The sequence below is a fragment of the Triplophysa rosa genome, linkage group LG1 (assembly GCF_024868665.1).
Source record: "Triplophysa rosa linkage group LG1, Trosa_1v2, whole genome shotgun sequence".
Lineage (NCBI taxonomy): Eukaryota > Metazoa > Chordata > Actinopteri > Cypriniformes > Nemacheilidae > Triplophysa > Triplophysa rosa.
In genome coordinates, this window is record NC_079890.1 from 17,687,760 (window position 1) to 17,705,392 (window position 17,633).

Sequence of the window (17,633 nt, forward strand, 5' to 3'; positions counted from 1 at the left end):
CGCAATAATTCGGCACATCTCTATAAAAGTTAATTAGCAAAACCGGCCCCGCTAAACAATACAATTTCCATATTTGGGTTATTATTATCCCTTGATCATCCGCGACAGACAGTCAACGATGATGAATGAAACGCCAAATAAACTGTAAAAATATAATGCCACAATAGCATTATGTGATATTTGGATAAACCTACCTAGCTCAGATTTGTTATTGACGCCCACCCTTAACTCTGCAGCGATCAGAGAGCTGAGGGGAGGGGGGCGGATAGGGAGATTCTCAGCTAGATAACACAACCCCATTTATGGACTGATCCGATGACGTACATTGCAGAAAGTTCTATAAAAAACCCTCCGTACATACAAAGTGTGTCGTGCCATCCCCCAGCACCCCCCACCCTCCCCGCATCCGCCTCCAGTCCCCCCTCCCCCCGCATGCCCACACCCACACCACCAACCCACATCTCTATCCCTTTCTGTCTATGAAGTAAAATTATAATATAAACATATATACAGTTGTTCAAAGATAAAAATACACATTAATCAAAAGAAAACACGACTCCGTGAATATTTAGAGATGCATGGAATTACAATCCACTAATAGTTTAATAACAGACTTAGACTCTGGGAAAGACTAAATAAACAAAAAATCCAATGTGAATGCAGTAGTATTAGTTATTCACAATTGCATTATGTATCAGTTAAATCGGACATAATTTCGTTGGAAATTATGTGACCGTTATGTTTGCATAACTGTGTTCATAATATTTGCCCTGTAATGTTACGAGTATTGCGTACGTTACAATGACACAAAACAACCATATTTAAATCAATTCTGTTACAATATCCTATTTTCAGATTAAAGTTAAAAACATATGCTGGTTGTCCCACTTCATTATATCATTGTAAAATGGGAGGTTCGATACATTGTTGCATTCGATACACAGATTTTTCGATAACCATTTCTGCATGATTTTGATAAGAAAACAATGTTTAATAATAGAGAAATTACCGATTTAGCAGTGATGAGAGAAGCTAACGCAGCCGGACAAAGAGAAACGCTCGAAAGGATCATTTAAAAGCAGCTAAATGACACACTGAATGTATTCCGTCTGATAGACTCTTGATTAACGCAGTGCTGAGAGCGCCCGTGGGCTTTGATATCTGTCTGTTTGTCATTCAATCGCTTCACCCCTTAATCAGATTCTTGGATACAAAGGAAAAATGCGACCTTAACCAATATCCTCCGCTCATCCCCTTCAGAAACTGAGACGAATTCCTAAACTTAGTCGGCATAAAAGTCAGAAAATCATCGGCGAAAGAATCGCTGACTGTCCTAATTTTGCCTCGGTCTTGCGCGGCTTTTCTTCAGCTTTCTCCACAATACGCGTGAAACCCTCTCAGCCATTTCTTATCGGGCAATCTTATCGGTGGCTCCATCTAACCCAGCCAGAACAATTGCCAAATCTGACCACGCCTATCCAAATTCTTTTTCATTTTAACTGGAAACAAATATATGAACACGCAAACACAAGCACGCACACATAACGTTTTGCCCATCAAGCTATTTTTGGATAGGCAATTCAAAATACTTAAACATGATATGTTTATCTGTGGCGAAAGCTTTTAGCTCTAAGTGGTTCCCAACTGTTTTGCGTGTGCACAGACAGACCTGTGCGCTGGGGAGCGAGCTGAGCAGGTGATGCTGGAGGAGAGGAGTGGAAACCTCGGGATGAATGAAACGGAGATCGGTCCGTAGTAAAAACACTAGCAATATGTCCACGGTGACGACGTGCGGAGATGCTACAAACGCGATTACATTGATAGGATTGCTGATTGCTGGTTGCACCACTTTAGGATCGATTCAGCGAATAAATTAAACCGCCATACTAACGAAAACAACATTTGGCTGATAAAAAAGGATGCTGAGGCTGACAGACAGATAGATAGACGGATAGACGGATAGACGGATAGATAGATAGATAGATAGATAGATAGATAGATAGATAGATAGATAGATAGATAGATAGATAGATAGATAGATAGATAGATAGATAGATAGATAGATTGATTGATTGATTGATTGATTGATTGATAGATTGATAGATTGATAGATATACGCATAAATGAGTTCGTCGAATATTTTATTATTCTGTGCTAGACAATTGCGCATTTATGACAAAAAGAGTTCTGCAAGCATTTGATTATGATGTGGCTGTTTACCTACTCAGATGCACTATTTACTTTACTGCTTTGTGCGGCGTTATAAATAATAACACATCAAATAACTACTAAATGTGGACCTCTGGCTATATAGGTGAATTGTGATGTACAAATATATACATTAATCCCTTTTTATGAATTAACGACCGAATTGTGGTTGTTAATTAAAACAACTTCAGCTGTTAACGTTTTTCCCTAGCTTTAATGGAAAACCGTGAAAATAAGTAGAGTCTAGATGCAAAACGATATACCATAAGTTTATCGTTTCCCTCATGTCTCAGTGTTCGCTCTCTCCCATACCTATTCCTGAGAGCGTAACGTTTTATCCATCCGTAACCACTAAATTAACTTAAAATACGCATGAGGTACCATTGCTGTATGCACAAGAAAGATGTTTCGTCAAAAAGGACAGCTAGTGAAGAGGATAATAACACAAACTGGTCTTACCTTTTTAAGAGCTGACAACCACTATCAGTGGTTAGATCTCCAAGACCAACACTTGCATTTCCCAAAGTTAACGCTGTGCACCAAGTGGAGCTTCCAAAGTACGCGTACCCTACAGCAGCTCTAGATTTCAACTTTCACATGCTCTAAGTGGCGACAAAACTCCAAGCGCAAAATAAGCAGACCCACTATTGACTGGATCTTTTTTCCTCGCGTTTCTTTTTTTCTCTCACAGGTCTTCCTCCTCAAGCAAAAAAAAAGAAAGAAGGAAAAAGTTAAGCAATTCCCTAGCTTTGGCAAAAGCACTGCAAAACACAAAAGGCGAGTCCACTCCGTGTTAGTCCGCAGCGTTCAACGACTCCGGTGCCTCTGTCCAAAGTGCTGAAATCATAGCACAGCTAAGGTTACTTAGAGGCAAAAATCTATACTTTCGTTAAGTGCCACTTGATATTGCTTTACTCTATTGCTTCCCCACGCCTTGTCACGTGAATATATGCTTGCCAAGCCCGTCCTGTTAATATTTGATCACATTTTGACCGATCCTTTTCTTAACAAAATACTCACTTATTTCAAAAGTCGGTCATATCCCTCTAAAGAGGAGTCCCCCCAAAAAGGTAGAAACATGTCCCCAAATCACACGGCAATAGGTTCCGCTCCGTAAAGCGTATACTGATGCTCTGCTTTTGTCCTGCAGGGCAGATGGACATGTCTACACATGTTGCTTTTTCACTGACAGAACACTTGGGGAAAGAAAAAAAATAATATTTAGTATAAAGGATAAAAGCCCGACAGGCATTAAAGCGCAGATTGGTACACAGCGCACACAAAAGATAAATTAGAATGCACATTCTCTATACGGCTATTATTTTGCCTGCGTTTGCTTTGCTCAGATTTCTGTCTCCATGAACGAATCGCAGAAAACGGCACCGTTACAAAGTTTTACATTCGTGTTGCCACCGCTAAAGCATCATAGAAGTAGCCTTCAGCTTTAGGGTCCATAAGCACAAGACCACTCAGTACATGTCATCTATAAAAATCTTATATTATCATTCCAATCCTACAGTGTAAACACAAGCCATGCCATTTGGAGTAATTATTCCTTTAAGTATAGTATTTCCATGCTACTTACCATTTTCCCCTATGCTGTCCTGGAGATAGAAGTGTCTTAATATCCACACACTCCAACAGATGCTGGTAGGTAATGTGTCTTGTTTGAAGTCATCATATGAGAACTTCTGCAGTGCTCAGAAGATCGCCCACCACTTGGGTGACTTATGAATCTAATAACCCTTTGCAATATCCGCGTGCTTAAACTCTCTAACACCTTGGTGACTGTGCCGACAGGACAAATAGCAAGCAGTCGCGATTTACCGAAAACCCCTATCCAGATTTACGCAATGCCCTCGCTCAGAGAAACGCCGTTACGTGATTGAAATAAGCGAAGGCGGTCAAGTTTAGGTGGGCACCAAATTCACCAAATGACCAACAGCTACAACAAATCTCAACCCTAGACGCTGAATGGAAAAGAAATGACCGTGACAAAAGTTGCGCATCCGAGATATCAATGTGCACTTTTTGATGCGCCTATGGTTTCATTGCGCGTCATATGTCAACATTACGCGAAGCCGGTACACTTCACGACATTTCAATCCGATTCTTTTCCCAGCTGAGGGAGACCTAAGTCAGGTAAGCTCAAATTCCACAATGTTATTTTCTGCCAAGTAGGACTTAGTTCTCGGGAGACTTGTTGCTGCGCCTGCTGTGTGGTGTTAAAAGCCAAACAGACGAAAATGGTTTGAAGTGCAGTGCCATACTTACGTCTGTGCAATACACCTTTGAGCTTCGTTTTGTATGTACTACAGAAAAAGAAAAAAGCCGAATCCTCGTCCGTCTTGAGGCACGCTGTCAACTTAAAGAAATGACAACGTTCTTCCCCCGTTCGCCTTTATCTTGACATAAAGAATGAAATTGAAGTCACGAAATCCACGTTGTCTTTTATCAGTAAAATTCCATCAGTTGCGCGGTGAACACTCAGACATCTAATTGTTATGCAGTGACGAGGCGCTATGCTTGCATGTGTCCTACAAATGTGCTGGAAAGTAACATGAGTAATAGGTGGTATTTACCCGCATGAGCCAAGATTCGCTCGAGCTGGAGAGTTGTAAAAGAAATGAAACAGTATTGTATTTATAACTCACAGGGACAGTAAACAGTATGCTTGGTCAACACAGGAGAAAAAAGGAGGCAAAAAGCCAATAATATTTTTTTAAAGACAAATCAGTGGACTTATCCCTTGCTCACATAAACTCCTTTTGTAGCAAACTTCGTTTCCTATAAGTGTACCTACAGAAGGTTTGATTCAAGTGTTTTGATTCAACAAGTCAACACAGACCTATAGCCTTGTATTCAGAAATGATGTATACCGCAAAGGATGTTTTGTAATATAAGAGAATGTACACAACAATTGATCCTGACATGGGAACAGGCGCTGTGTTTTTGCTGTAAAGAAAAGCTGTCTGCTGTTAAGACTTAATTAAATTTGAAACAACATTTTTTCGGATAATTTCACATTAGGTCACGCTAAGTAAACTGACACAAGTAACTTCTGTTTTATGAACATTGAATCAATTACTATCAAGTGGAATGACAGTCTTAAAGACATAGCCTCTCCTTTTTTAAAGCCTTTAAAATGTAACATATTATCCCTACGTTGACAACGTTTCTTTAGGTGATTATGACAGGTGTTTGTAAGCATTGTTACAATTAACTTTTGTCTGTTACTGAGTTTCTTGCCTCATATTGATCCCTTCATGTCTCTTTTCGCACTTGCAGGTCTTGGTGCACTTACACGTCTTCATGATCGCATAAGGATCAACCAGAATAGTCTCAGAAAATGGAGAAAAACCAAATGAACAAATGAATGACTCAAGGTTGAATAAACCAATGCAGGTGCATATAGTTTGTGCAATATAGGCATTTTAAATGAAGACTTCTAAGATGTATGAAGGATGGATGTGTTGCTTAGGGACAGGCACCCTCAAGTGAGTAAACGGAACAAAAATCTACCTCATTGTTTAAGGAGAGTACATCATGTTTCTAAAGACAGCATCCAGAACCTCCCTCAGATTAACTCGTCGTCACTTCCTCTTCTTTTTCTCAAAGCTGCATCATTTCATCACTCCAGTAGTCCTTTCCTCTCCTCCGTTCTTTCTGCGCTCCCACAGATTTCACAGGCTCCCTGGATGACTCACACTCGGCCCTCTGCACCACCCATGCCCTCCCACCTCCTAAACACAGATACCCAGAACCTCAAACTACAGGTCAATTAGACCATCTCCACCTTCTCCTACCGAAGACCACACCCACCTGTCCAGCTCTCAGCTGACCTCTGATCTTTTGGCGTGGGGCATTATAGCACAAAAACACTGAGATTTACTGTACATTACAACTTAGAAATTGTTTGAAATGAGAAGAACTAAAACGAAACTCTGGTGCCTTTTATAATATACAGCTGTTATAACATTTATTTGGGGTCATAATGTCATTGTTATTATGTAGTACAACAGTTTTTGGTTCTGATTGTTTAACTTGGATGTTTTATGTCTTTTTTGTTAGGATATTTCGTAAGTTGATTCACATTGATTTGACATGACAGTAAAAGAAGAATTGGGTATAAAAGGGGCCTATCTTGTAACTCGTAAAGTGGGTTCTCCAAATAAATATCAGTGTTGTCTCATTACGTAATAAATCTCGTTGGTTTGTCATGGCTCTGCTTCCTTAGTCATGTTTTTCTTGGTCCTGTAGCAGAGCCATGACAAAGTCTTTGGTTATGTGTGGAGAGAAACATATTATTGTCCATTGACAGTAATATACGTTCTCTCCAGTGTCTTGTCATTGGCCCCATTCCTCTTGTTTCCTCGTTATCTTTCCCTAAGTGTTTGATTACCCACACCTGCCCCGTGTCGTTATCCCTCGTTTGTCTTCCCTTTAAATACCCTCTTGTTTCTTTGTCTTGTGCTCGTGGATTGTATCGTGTGGATTATGTTTGTGCTCTCACCTATGTTCCTGGTCCTTGCCCTGTTCGTGTTTCGTGAGTTTTGTGTTTTATGATTTAAGACGTTTGGTCGTGTCATTTAGTTTAGTTTTACTGTTCTTGTTTTGCCCCCTCGTGGGAAGTCTTTTATTTCAAGTTTGTTTCTTAGTTTAGTTCCTGTTTTTACCCCCTTGTGGGTTTTGTTTTGTGTGTTTTGTGTCAATAAATATTTGTTAACCCCTTCACTGCCTGTCTGCGCTTGGGTTCTCTCTTCAGCCACGACATTCGTGACAGAATCCACGAGCCAGAACTGAACCCAGCAGGCAGCATGTCCACCCAACGATCCCGCCAGACTCACCTCCTCTGCAGCCACCGTCAGGGAGATGACAATATCATGAACTATGTCGACCGCTTCCTAAAGGCTGCAGAGGAGGCAGTTTATACAGAGCAGGTGGTTTTTGGGGAGGCGGAACTCACGGTCCTGTTCAACGGTGGCCTCAGGGACCCTCTGTCGCGGGCGGAGATGAGGATGCTGAGACCACTGGACTTCGAGTGCACGGTGAGATATGCCATGAACCGCCCGGAGTCCAGGGTCTCGCCCAACCCAATCCATCTCCCTACCCGCGATCCCGGAGGATCTGCGTCATGGAGATCGGGGTCATCGGCATGGCCGCACCGTCCGCCTCTTCCCCGGCAGCTCCTCTCCATCCCCATCAGCATCCGTGGCCGGCGCAGACGAAGGGAGTCATGGGACTCCCCGATCCGACTCCTTCCGGTCGGAGCTTATACGGGCTTCCCCATCGCTTCTCCAGCACCGGCCACACGTCTGTGGGCCGGGCGAAGAAGAAGAAAGAGGAGGGAGATGCTGCACCGCCCAGCCGGTGGATCCAGCCGGCATCCAGTCCGGTGCAGCCGGCATCCAGTCCGGTGCAGCCGGCTCCGTCCGGTCCCGGTCCGTCCGGCAGCCGGCGTTCAGTCCGGTGCAGCCGGCGATCCAGCCGGCGTCCAGTCTTGTGTCCAGTCCTGTGTCCAGTCCTGTGTCTAGTCTTGTGTCTAGTCTTGTGTCCAGTCTTTTGTCTAGTCATGTGTCCAGGCCGAGGTCCAGTCCTGTGTCCAGTCCTGTGTCCGGTCCTGTGTCCAGTCCTGTGTCCGTTCCTGTGTCCGTTCCTGTGTCCGGTCCTGTGCTATCCGTAGTCCAGCTGTGTCCAGTCCCGTGTCCAGTCTTGTGTCCAGTCTTTGTCCAGTCATGTGTCCAGGCCTGTGTCCAGTCTTGTGTCCAGTCTTGTGTCCAGGTCCTGGTCAGCGGATCAGTCCGGTGATCCAGCCGGCGTCCAGTCCGGTGATCCAGCCGGCGTCCAGTCCGGTGATCCAGCCGGCGTCCAGTCCGGTGTCCAGCCGGCGTCCAGTCCGGTGATCCAGCCGGTCAGTCCGGCGTGCCCAGTCCGGTGATCGAGCCGGCGTCCAGTCCGGTGATCGAGCCGGCGTCAAGTCCCGGTGATCAGCCGGCGTCCAGTCCGGTGATCCATGCCGGCGTCCAGTCCGGTGATCGAGCCGGCGTCCAGTCCGGTGGATCCATCGCACAGTTGCAGCCACCTTCCGGTGGATCGGCCTACGTCCGGTGATCCATGCCGGCGTCCAGGTCCGGTGATCGAGCCGGCGTCCAGTCCGGTGATCAGCCGGCGTCCAGTCCGGTGATCACCGGCGTCCAGTCCGGTGATCCAGTCCTGGCTCCAGTCCGGTGTATCTGTTCAGCTTGCAGTCGGCGTCTGGTCAGTCCGGTGAACCAGCCGGCGCTCCAGTCCGGTGATCCAGCCGGCGCTCCAGTCCGGTGATCCAGCCGGCGTCCAGTCCGGTGATCCAGCCGGCGTCCAGTCCGGTGATCCAGCCGGCGTCCAGTCCGGTGATCCAGCCGGTCCAGTCCGGTGTCCAGCCGGCGTCCAGTCCGGTGATCCAGCCGGCGTCCAGTCCGGTGATCCTAGCCGGCGTCCAGTCCGGTGATCCAGCCGGCGTCCAGTCCGGTGATCCAGCCGGCGTCCAGTCCGGTGATCCAGCCGGCGTCCAGTCCGGTGATCCAGCCGGCGTCCAGTCTTACGCGTCCCAGCGTATCCAGCCCGCGCAGTCCTACCAGTCCGGGATCCAGCTAGTCCGCAGTCGGCTCGCGGCGTCAAGCCCATGTCCGGCCGGCCTTCCAGCCGGCGTCAAGCCCTGTCCAGCCGGCCTTCCAGCCGGCGTCAAGCCCTATCCAGCCAGCCTTCCAGCCGGCATCAAGCCCTGTCCAGCCGGCGTAAAGCCCTGTCCAGCCGGCCTTCCAGCCGGCCTTCCAGCCGGCGTCAAGCCCGGTCCAGCCGGCGTCAGCCTGGTGTCTGTATCGTAGTCTCAGGGGAGACTGCACTCTGCAGGGCGAAAGGACTGTTCGCCCGGGAACTGGCTTCCTCTTAAAATCACACAGTCCTACCAACTGATAGAAGTCTTTTAGCGAATCGACATTTCTGATCTGAGCGCTCTAGATACATAGCCGTTGTGTTGGGGCTGGGGATGTTTTCCATACCCACGCTGTTGGACTGATCTATCAATATAGATTTTTTGAGTAGTTGAATTTGTTGATATTACTTTTCCGTGGTGCGTCCTGAATTTGTGCCCCCTGTGAACCCTTGTTTTGCCCCGCCCCCCCTCCCATGTTTGTTGTTTTTGTTGTGCCACCCCAGTCCTGTAGTCTTGTTGTCCTGTCTACCCCTTGTCATGTTCACCATGTTTGTCTGGTTTTTGTCTTTGTCTCAGTCTGCCCTGTCTCGTCAGTCTACCCCTTGGTGAGCAACTGGAGGTGCTCATTAAAGGGGGGGCTTCTGTCATGGCTCTGCTTCCTTAGTCATGTTTTTCTTGGTCCTGTAGCAGAGCCATGACAAAGTCTTTGGTTATGTGTGGAGAGAAACATATTATTGTCATTTGACAGTAATATACGTTCTCTCCAGTGTCTTGTCATTGGCCCCATTCCTCTTGTTTCCTCGTTATCTTTCCCTAAGTGTTTGATTACCCACACCTGCCCCGTGTCGTTATCCCTCGTTTGTCTTCCCTTTAAATACCCTCATGTTTCTTTGTCCTGTGCTCGTGGATTGTACTGTGTGGATTATGTTTGTGCTCTCACCCATGTTCCTGGTCCTTGCCCTGTTCGTGTTTCGTGAGTTTTGTGTTTTATGATTTAAGACGTTTGGTCGTGTCCTTTAGTTTGGTTTAGTGTTCTTGTTTTCATTTTGCCCCCCTCGTGGGAAGTCTTTTATTTCAAGTTTGTTTCTTAGTTTAGTTCCTGTTTTATACCCCCTCGTGGGTTTTGTTTTGTGTGTTTTTGTAAATAAATATTTTCTGTTAACCCCTTCACTGCCTGCCTGCGCTTGGGTTCTTCTCTCTTGCACGCCAGTCGTGACAGTTTCTTATCTGAACACACGAGTTTTGTGTTGTTGTCTTTATGCAGGTCAACTGAGCTGCTTGTCATGCCTAATTACATTTGGGCTTCGCCCAGTCTCCAAAATCATTATGAGAACTGAAGTGTACGGCTGCCAAAAAGAATTGCACCGTCAGCATTTTTGAGCCCCCTTCTTCACTCCATTTACCGACCACTATTAAGAGTAGATGGGTCCTCAGGGAATGCCGTATCATTTCTCGTTTCAATTTGTGTTCCATAAATATCAGTAATGGGGCTTGCACGTCACAACTCACACAGTACCTGGCGGTAAAAATAACCCTCAGCAGTGGGCGTGTGCACGTGTTAGTGGAAGAATGGATCCTATCTTCTGTATGGCTGTGGGGATATCTATCATTCTTTCACTCTGATTTCGATATCGCTCACTCATTCTCATACTCTCCCGCCTCTTTTCTGATGCTTCTATGTCTCATTCGCCCCAATCGTCCCTCATTTTAACCGTTAACTACAAACGTACGTAACTCTCAGCATGGACCATGACATCCTACAACTACAAATTCAACTCTCTCATACAGACGATTTCAGTTTTACATGTTGTTTGTAACAAAATGTGCCTGAAACGTTTCCCTGTAGTTGAAGATCTTGGATGTGAATCCAAAGCATTTTCAGTGGATGGTGATCAACAAGTGTCAATGACTGAATCACATGGGGAGGTGGATGTGTATTTATAATGAGTCACCATACAGTGTTAAAACCTGTGATGATGTTAAAGTTGTAATGACTGGAGATGATGTGCGAGTAAACATGTCAGATTGACTTTTTGTTAGTTTTGTCATTCTTTGTCACTATTCCTGAATAAACTATAACATTTATACATATTATGTAAATAATATTCTGTGATGACTCCTGTCTGTCTCCCATCTTTATGCATTGAAATAAGCAATAATCTTTACCCTTTCTTTCATGTAAAACCAATTCACAATAATTGTTCATTTTATTCAGTAAAAAAGTAAAACGGTCATGTTTAAGATCAAAGACTTCAAAGCAGTCAGCATTCGAATCAATCAGCACCACCCACTCTTATGGTATTTCTCTCTAGAAGGCAACAGCTTCTGGCTACTAGCAAAATTTACATATCAACATGACATGGCTAGCAGCCGGCTGTGAAGCTTCTTGGCAATTGTAAGAAAACATATACTGTATATATGTAGTGGTGTAAACTGTAAAACGAACACTGATGTAGCTTAAAGCAATCCCATTGTTAATCTTAATTGAGGGGAGCGAGCAGTACTGGAGGCTGTTTTTCTTTCAGTTCTGTTATTAATGCTAAGTTTAAATGTGTTCCTGACACCAGTATTCCTGGCATGCACATAGCAATGCTAGCATTTTACAAGCTCTGAACTATCATTTGTATACATGTGCATATGCACAGCAAAATAAGTTGTGTACCATTAATGTGTAAAACAATAATACACAACAATGTAAAATTTGAGCGACAAGAGTGTTTGAACGTTTTTATGCTCATGCAAATTTGCGCATAGACAAGCACACATGCACACTCAGACATATATTCACACACATGCTGTACTGGGTCAGTGGTTCTCAAATTTGTTTGTTGTAAGGGTGCATCCCTTTGCGGCCCCCAAATAAAAACGTATAATCTTAAACTTAGAATTTTATAAAACCTAAAACATATTCAGTAATACAATGCTGGAATATCACTTCTTTTGGTTGGTGGTCTTATTTTCTGATGTTTGATTGCATAAAATATATTTCATAAAATGGCACAAAATCTATGCCCCCCTGGATCGATGGCCCCCAGTTTGAGAACCACTGTACCAGGTTATGAAAAGTTGATGCAAGTGTATGATTTGATATAATCATGATACAAAGTGATATACTTCCATAACACTGTTTTAAAATATACATCATATAGCAAAAGGCCCATTTTGCTTTCTTTGACACCATTATACTGCATGTACTGCTTTATTTAGAAAGGTTTTTACATGTCCACCACTTTCAATCTGACACATTCGCATATCAAATATACTGCGTGCGTTCACTTGCTTGTAGAGAATCTAAACTTTTCTTTAGAAACCTAGTGGCTTTACATTGGAGTGCGATTAATAACTTGAACGTTTATATTTTATTCAATAAATAAGGACAACATTTATTATGACTAGAACTTATGTCCCCCCACCCACAGATTCTGAGGTGAAGTTTATTTGACTAGTCTACTTTGCATGCTTTTCAATGGTGAAGGTTTGGAATCTAAGGGCCAGCAGCAGTGAGGCTTTGTCTATTTGCATTTTGGAGTACACAGACATCTAATATTGAGCTGTTAATACAACCATAAGCAACACTGCTTTATAGTCCTCCTGATAAAGCACAATGCTGCTAAATAGACAAAATAAAAATCAAAAATTAAACTATTAATCACTTTACATCGTTAGATGCCAAGACATGAAAGACTGTTGTTGTTTGTAGAAAGTCTGACACGTAAGAGCTGCAAGTCTTAAGTGCATAGCTGTTTATGTATTTGTTCATCTGTTTAGTCAGTGGCCATTTGAGTCAGATTTTGGTCTCTTGTGGTGGTAGTATTGGCAGTTGCAAAAAAGTTTCCTAATAAAGTTCACAAGACGTCGCACATTGTAAAAGACAAGTAAATAGAATGAACAAAAAAAAATAGGAGAATTAATACTTTATTAAAACTGATTACCATGCCCAGACAGAATTTGTAGACTTTTTTCTGCATTATCTGTGTTGATTTGTGGGAAAACTTAGTGGAATTCTGCGGTATAGATTTTAATAATTAAATCCATTAAATGGAGCTAATAGAACGAAAGCATTTTAATTTGATTTGTTTGCAGAAAGCATAATACAAATATTTGGAACTGTCCAAAATATGTAATACATAATCACAAATGTTTCAATTCTCAGTTATGCCAATTTACATTTTCTTAACAAAAAGTGTTTACGCTGTGTGAGAGTGACAGCATTTTATAGCACTGCATAGTCAATTCCCTAAACTGAAAGTGAGACAATGAGCTACCTCACTTTCAATAAAGGCATATTTTTACATTTAACTGTTGTAACAACAAAACCTAGTGCAAATTATTCCAGCATTTCTTTGTTAAATCATCATTCTAAATATACGTGAAGAGCAGATATCTGCTAAATGTAGATATCTTTGTACGGGCGTATCACTCACTTGACTGGATTTGTTATTTTAGCTTCCACAGGCACAAATTGAATGCTGTTGTTAGGCCTGTAATTCTGTTTTGACACTGAACAAACATGCGTACACTTGGCGTGATGCCACTTAGTTCTGTTATGCTGTACGGCAATTTCCAACACGTCCATCCCTCTCACGTTTGCCACGCATACAATCAAAAAAACGCACACGCGCACACACGCACACACACACGCTCACACACACACACACACGCACACACACGCATGCGGCTTTCTCCATCACACTGTGATAATAGACAGTTGCTCAATGGCCTAATGTAAGGCCATGAAAGTGAATAAAAGAGGTATTTGCTGAAAGGCCGGGAATTGTTTAAGACAATAGGCCTACTAAAAGAGTGGGATTTCGTCCCTGTTGATGTGTTAGGGATATCCTACTCCAAATGCTTCCCTCTCTATACATCAAAGGGCCGCTGCAAATAAAAGCATGCTTGTCGAGGGTGAACAAACTGCCTCCTTTGTGCCACCTCCCAGCCAAACTCGACCAACACAAAGCAGTTGGATGTAATAAACTGCAAAAAGAAGCCTGCACTATTTAGATGACATGCTCTGCTCTGGCGGTTGGCTGCGCACCTTTGTTTGGCTCAAGCTGGGACCGACGTATAATATTACTTCATCGAAATCTTCTCAGACTCCTGGAAACGGGATCCGATTACAGTCAGCCCCCCTTTGATTCTTTTCTTCTTTTAAACTAAGGAAAGTCGATGTAGTCTGATAAGACAGAGACTGTTAACACTTTAGCTTTTACCCTGCGGCTGTATAGTTGGGAGTGGTCAAACAGGTATGTTATTTAAAGGGGACTTATGTTGGTCGATTGAGATTTGTTAATATAATTGTTCGTCTAAAATATTATAAACAACAACATATTCATGATAACTATGCAAAACAGAAGAAATATGCAGTATGCGTAAAAGAAGTTTTGCAGGGCACCCAGTACTTTATTGAAAAAAGTCCTAGTTACCATGTACATTCTTAAATCTGAAAATTATTTGTTAAAACAAAAAGCAAAAACTGTTTTAAACGTTTGCAATGCCAACGTAACACACTGTCTGAGCTTTAATGTACGCCAGCATCTCATTGGCTCTCAGTCTCACTCCCTTTGGGTAAAATGCTGCGTTCAATGGAAACGTTCAAAGAGAGGCATGATTTGGAAGGGCACAGAGGGGAAGAACAGTGGGGCTTAGGGCTCTGCAGGGTAGCGAAGCTCTTTGCCCGTATATATCTCATAAGAATACCTTAGCATTCTGGATTTGACTGTGTTTGTGAGGAGAGAATAAAACAGCCTTAAAGTGATGTTATGACTCATCCCCAGGGTCATTTGCTCTCGCTGCAAATGAGAGTGGGTGTCTCACTAACTTGCAGATATAAACTGGATATTGTTTTCATTATTCTACAGCTATATTTGGTAAAAGAGAGAGCATTACTGAGAGAAGCAGAAAGAAAGCCTACAAGAACGTTTGCACCGAGACTCCTCTCCTCGTTGCCAGAGACCAGATGTTTATCGTCAAACCTTGGCAAATGTCAGCTTGTCGTGACGGGATGGACATTTGCCCTTGGTTTCCAACGCCTGGCGTTACCTAATCAGCGGTGGTCCTTTGTGACTCACCCAACTGAATTTCACCAAAAAATTTCAGAAATGAATGAATCACCCCTACAGGTAAAACACGACAATAAAATCCTCAATGAGGATGTCCACGCTAACAATCGAATCCGGTGTGGAGATTACGTGCCATTTTTCATTTCACTGTCAAATCTCAGAACATTTTCACCCTCAGGATACAGCTGTAGCTATGGTTTGGTGTGGATGCCATGGCAACGCAATAGGCAGCCGTTAGGTGTCCTCACAATAAGAGGGAGGTCGCTAGGGGCTGACTCATCAACACCAATGCTCCATTTGTTTGGCCTGTTCATTGACCCACTGAAGTGTTAAGTAGGGGACAAACCACTTTAGTAATGCCATTTAGGCAAGGCAAGGCATTGTACACCGTACACCGGAGCATAGATGATAAAAGAAGAATGAATAAAAACAATAAGCAGCTGCATGGGAATCAAACACCTCAACAATCCTCCCCGAGATTCTCCAACGCCTATGAAAGAACCATCAATAGCTGCACCTACGTAAACATACGTAACCATAACTACACACATTGTCTTTGCCCTTCAGGTGATCCATACTCTGAATACCATTGCCTGCTGTCATGCGATGGGATATTGTGGTGTTCTTGCAGTTTGGTTTGAATATATTTGAATGGAAGCTGCACTGTTTTCACTCAGCCCTTGGCCTCTCACTGCCCTGTGACGTAACGACACACCTTTTGTTCGAAAGGTTTGTGATCGTGACAGTTCAACACGACGAGCATTCGGAGCACATTCTCGTTATTCTCATCTGGAGACAGATCCGTAATTACTTCTAAGCTTTGTATGAACAAGCATCTCATCTGCACGTCTAGTCCCTGCATCTGCAAGGTAGCGTTTTGATGGCACCTCTTATGGACCTAATATTGCATCAGCATGCTAACCCCCTTTGCACTTACCTTTATGCCGTGGGCCGCTAGGTAGTGGTGGACCGGTGGTCCCATTTCACTGGGTCTGATTTCGGAAAACGCGCCAGATCCGCAGATTCTCTCCCTGCTCCAGGAATTTTGATATTCGTCTGAGTGGTGGAGCTTGCAGGAGCATTAGGGAGCAGGTCGATCTCCCATGTTCCCTGCTTTACATTTCAAATCTTAGCTTATCCAAGGATTTCCATACCATCTATTTGAATATTTTCCACTCTGAAAGCTGGGATTTAGCGTGCTGAAACATTCCTATTTCACAATCCTTTATATGACAGTCACAAACTTGGTGATAAATTCCCCGCAACATATACGTAATAAGGAAAAATCATTAATGTGATCTCTTAATATTCAAACTGATTTGCATAGACAGCAATGAAATTTAATGGAGATCAAATTTTTTAAATCCCCACCTTCTCAGATTTTTCTCCATACAAAAAGACCCCAGTAATCTCACATGTCTCCTATAGTGTTTCAGAAGATATATCAGCTGTGTCAATGTGCTTAGACTTGCAAAGTATTTAACAAATAGCTACATTTATGCAAGGTTTCAATATGAATTCAAACATTTCTCCTCAAATTAATAATTTCCCTGGGCTATTCACTTATTTTATATATTTTTTCAAATAATAGTCTCATTTATTATTTTAATAATATGAATAATAATTGATTATCTTTTTTTATAAATTATAATTTTTGAGATTTTTGAGAAATATAAAAATGTAATATTTAATTTCAAGAATGTATGTTGTAAAGTTGATATATATAACTGCATTAAGTCTCCTGAAATATGAGGAAGCATTTTTGCATGATCAGTCTAACAATGTAAAAAATTATATCTATATGTATATCTGTATTTTGTTTACAAAAATGTTTTTAATACATTTGGATGAATCTGCATTTATTTTTTTCCACATTGCCTTAGATTGCCATATTTTGCAAGTATTTTATAAATGAATTTCAGAAAGCTAATGCATCATGAGAATTGTTACATGCACACCTGTTTGTGGTTTGCATAAAAAAATCCCCAGCAGGTACCATATAAAGAGAATTGTATTTTTATGAGCTTTAACCTGCATGCACATATAGCAAAATTAAAAGGCTGCAGTGGGACATTCAGCTGCGGAAAAAAATAAGAAACCATAATTAACATTATTTTCTGTTTTTCTGAATTTACTATTTATTAGGTATATATAAATGAACATTTTTGTTTCATCCTGTGAACTACTAACAATATTTTTCCCAAATTTAAAATATAAATATTGTTTCTATTTGCATTTATTTGCAGAAAATGAAAACTGGGGACACAGGTCAAAATTACAGAAAAGATGTTCTGCATTTTTCAGATCAAAAATACTGCCAAAAATCAAGTTCATATTCACTCTTAAGCAATACAACAGTAATATTTGTACATGTATTTAGGAAAAGTAAAAAAAAAATGTGATAACGATTTTGATTTGTTTTCATGTTTCTTGTCAAGCTTTCAGTCTTTTCACATTGTTATTACTGTATTGATAAATGAAAGTGACATGTAGTAATATGTTGAAACAGACATATTACTTTAATCAAAAAGCACATCGTCTCATTTACACTTAGTCTTAGTCAACTTTTTTCTCACATCACTGACAGGTAATCACACCTTGATGTTACACTGTTCATCATCATTGTTCTTTCAATGATAAAAAAGATAATGAAATGCCTCAAATCAGCGCTT

The 17,633-nt window shown here is 42.3% G+C and overlaps 1 protein-coding gene across 6 annotated transcripts in view; it reads right to left on the minus strand.

The window, feature by feature from the left end:
* Positions 1–15,919, minus strand: part of bdnf (brain-derived neurotrophic factor) — a 28,248-nt gene extending 12,329 nt beyond the window's left edge. Inside the window, exon 1 of one of the 6 annotated variants that reach the window (XM_057341188.1) lies at positions 15,899–15,919. Coding sequence is in view for 2 of the 6 variants with exons in the window: in XM_057341177.1 (XP_057197160.1) it covers positions 1,010–1,072 (63 nt within the window). In the remaining 4 variants the exon portion in view is untranslated. Of the gene's footprint in view, positions 1–1,009; positions 1,409–1,669; positions 1,786–2,667; positions 3,155–3,793; positions 3,907–4,482; positions 4,722–15,898 lie in introns of those variants that run through there. The other 5 variants (XM_057341213.1, XM_057341197.1, XM_057341222.1 and 2 more) reach the window with 5 other exon arrangements.
* Between the last annotated feature and the right edge of the window lie 1,714 nt (positions 15,920–17,633).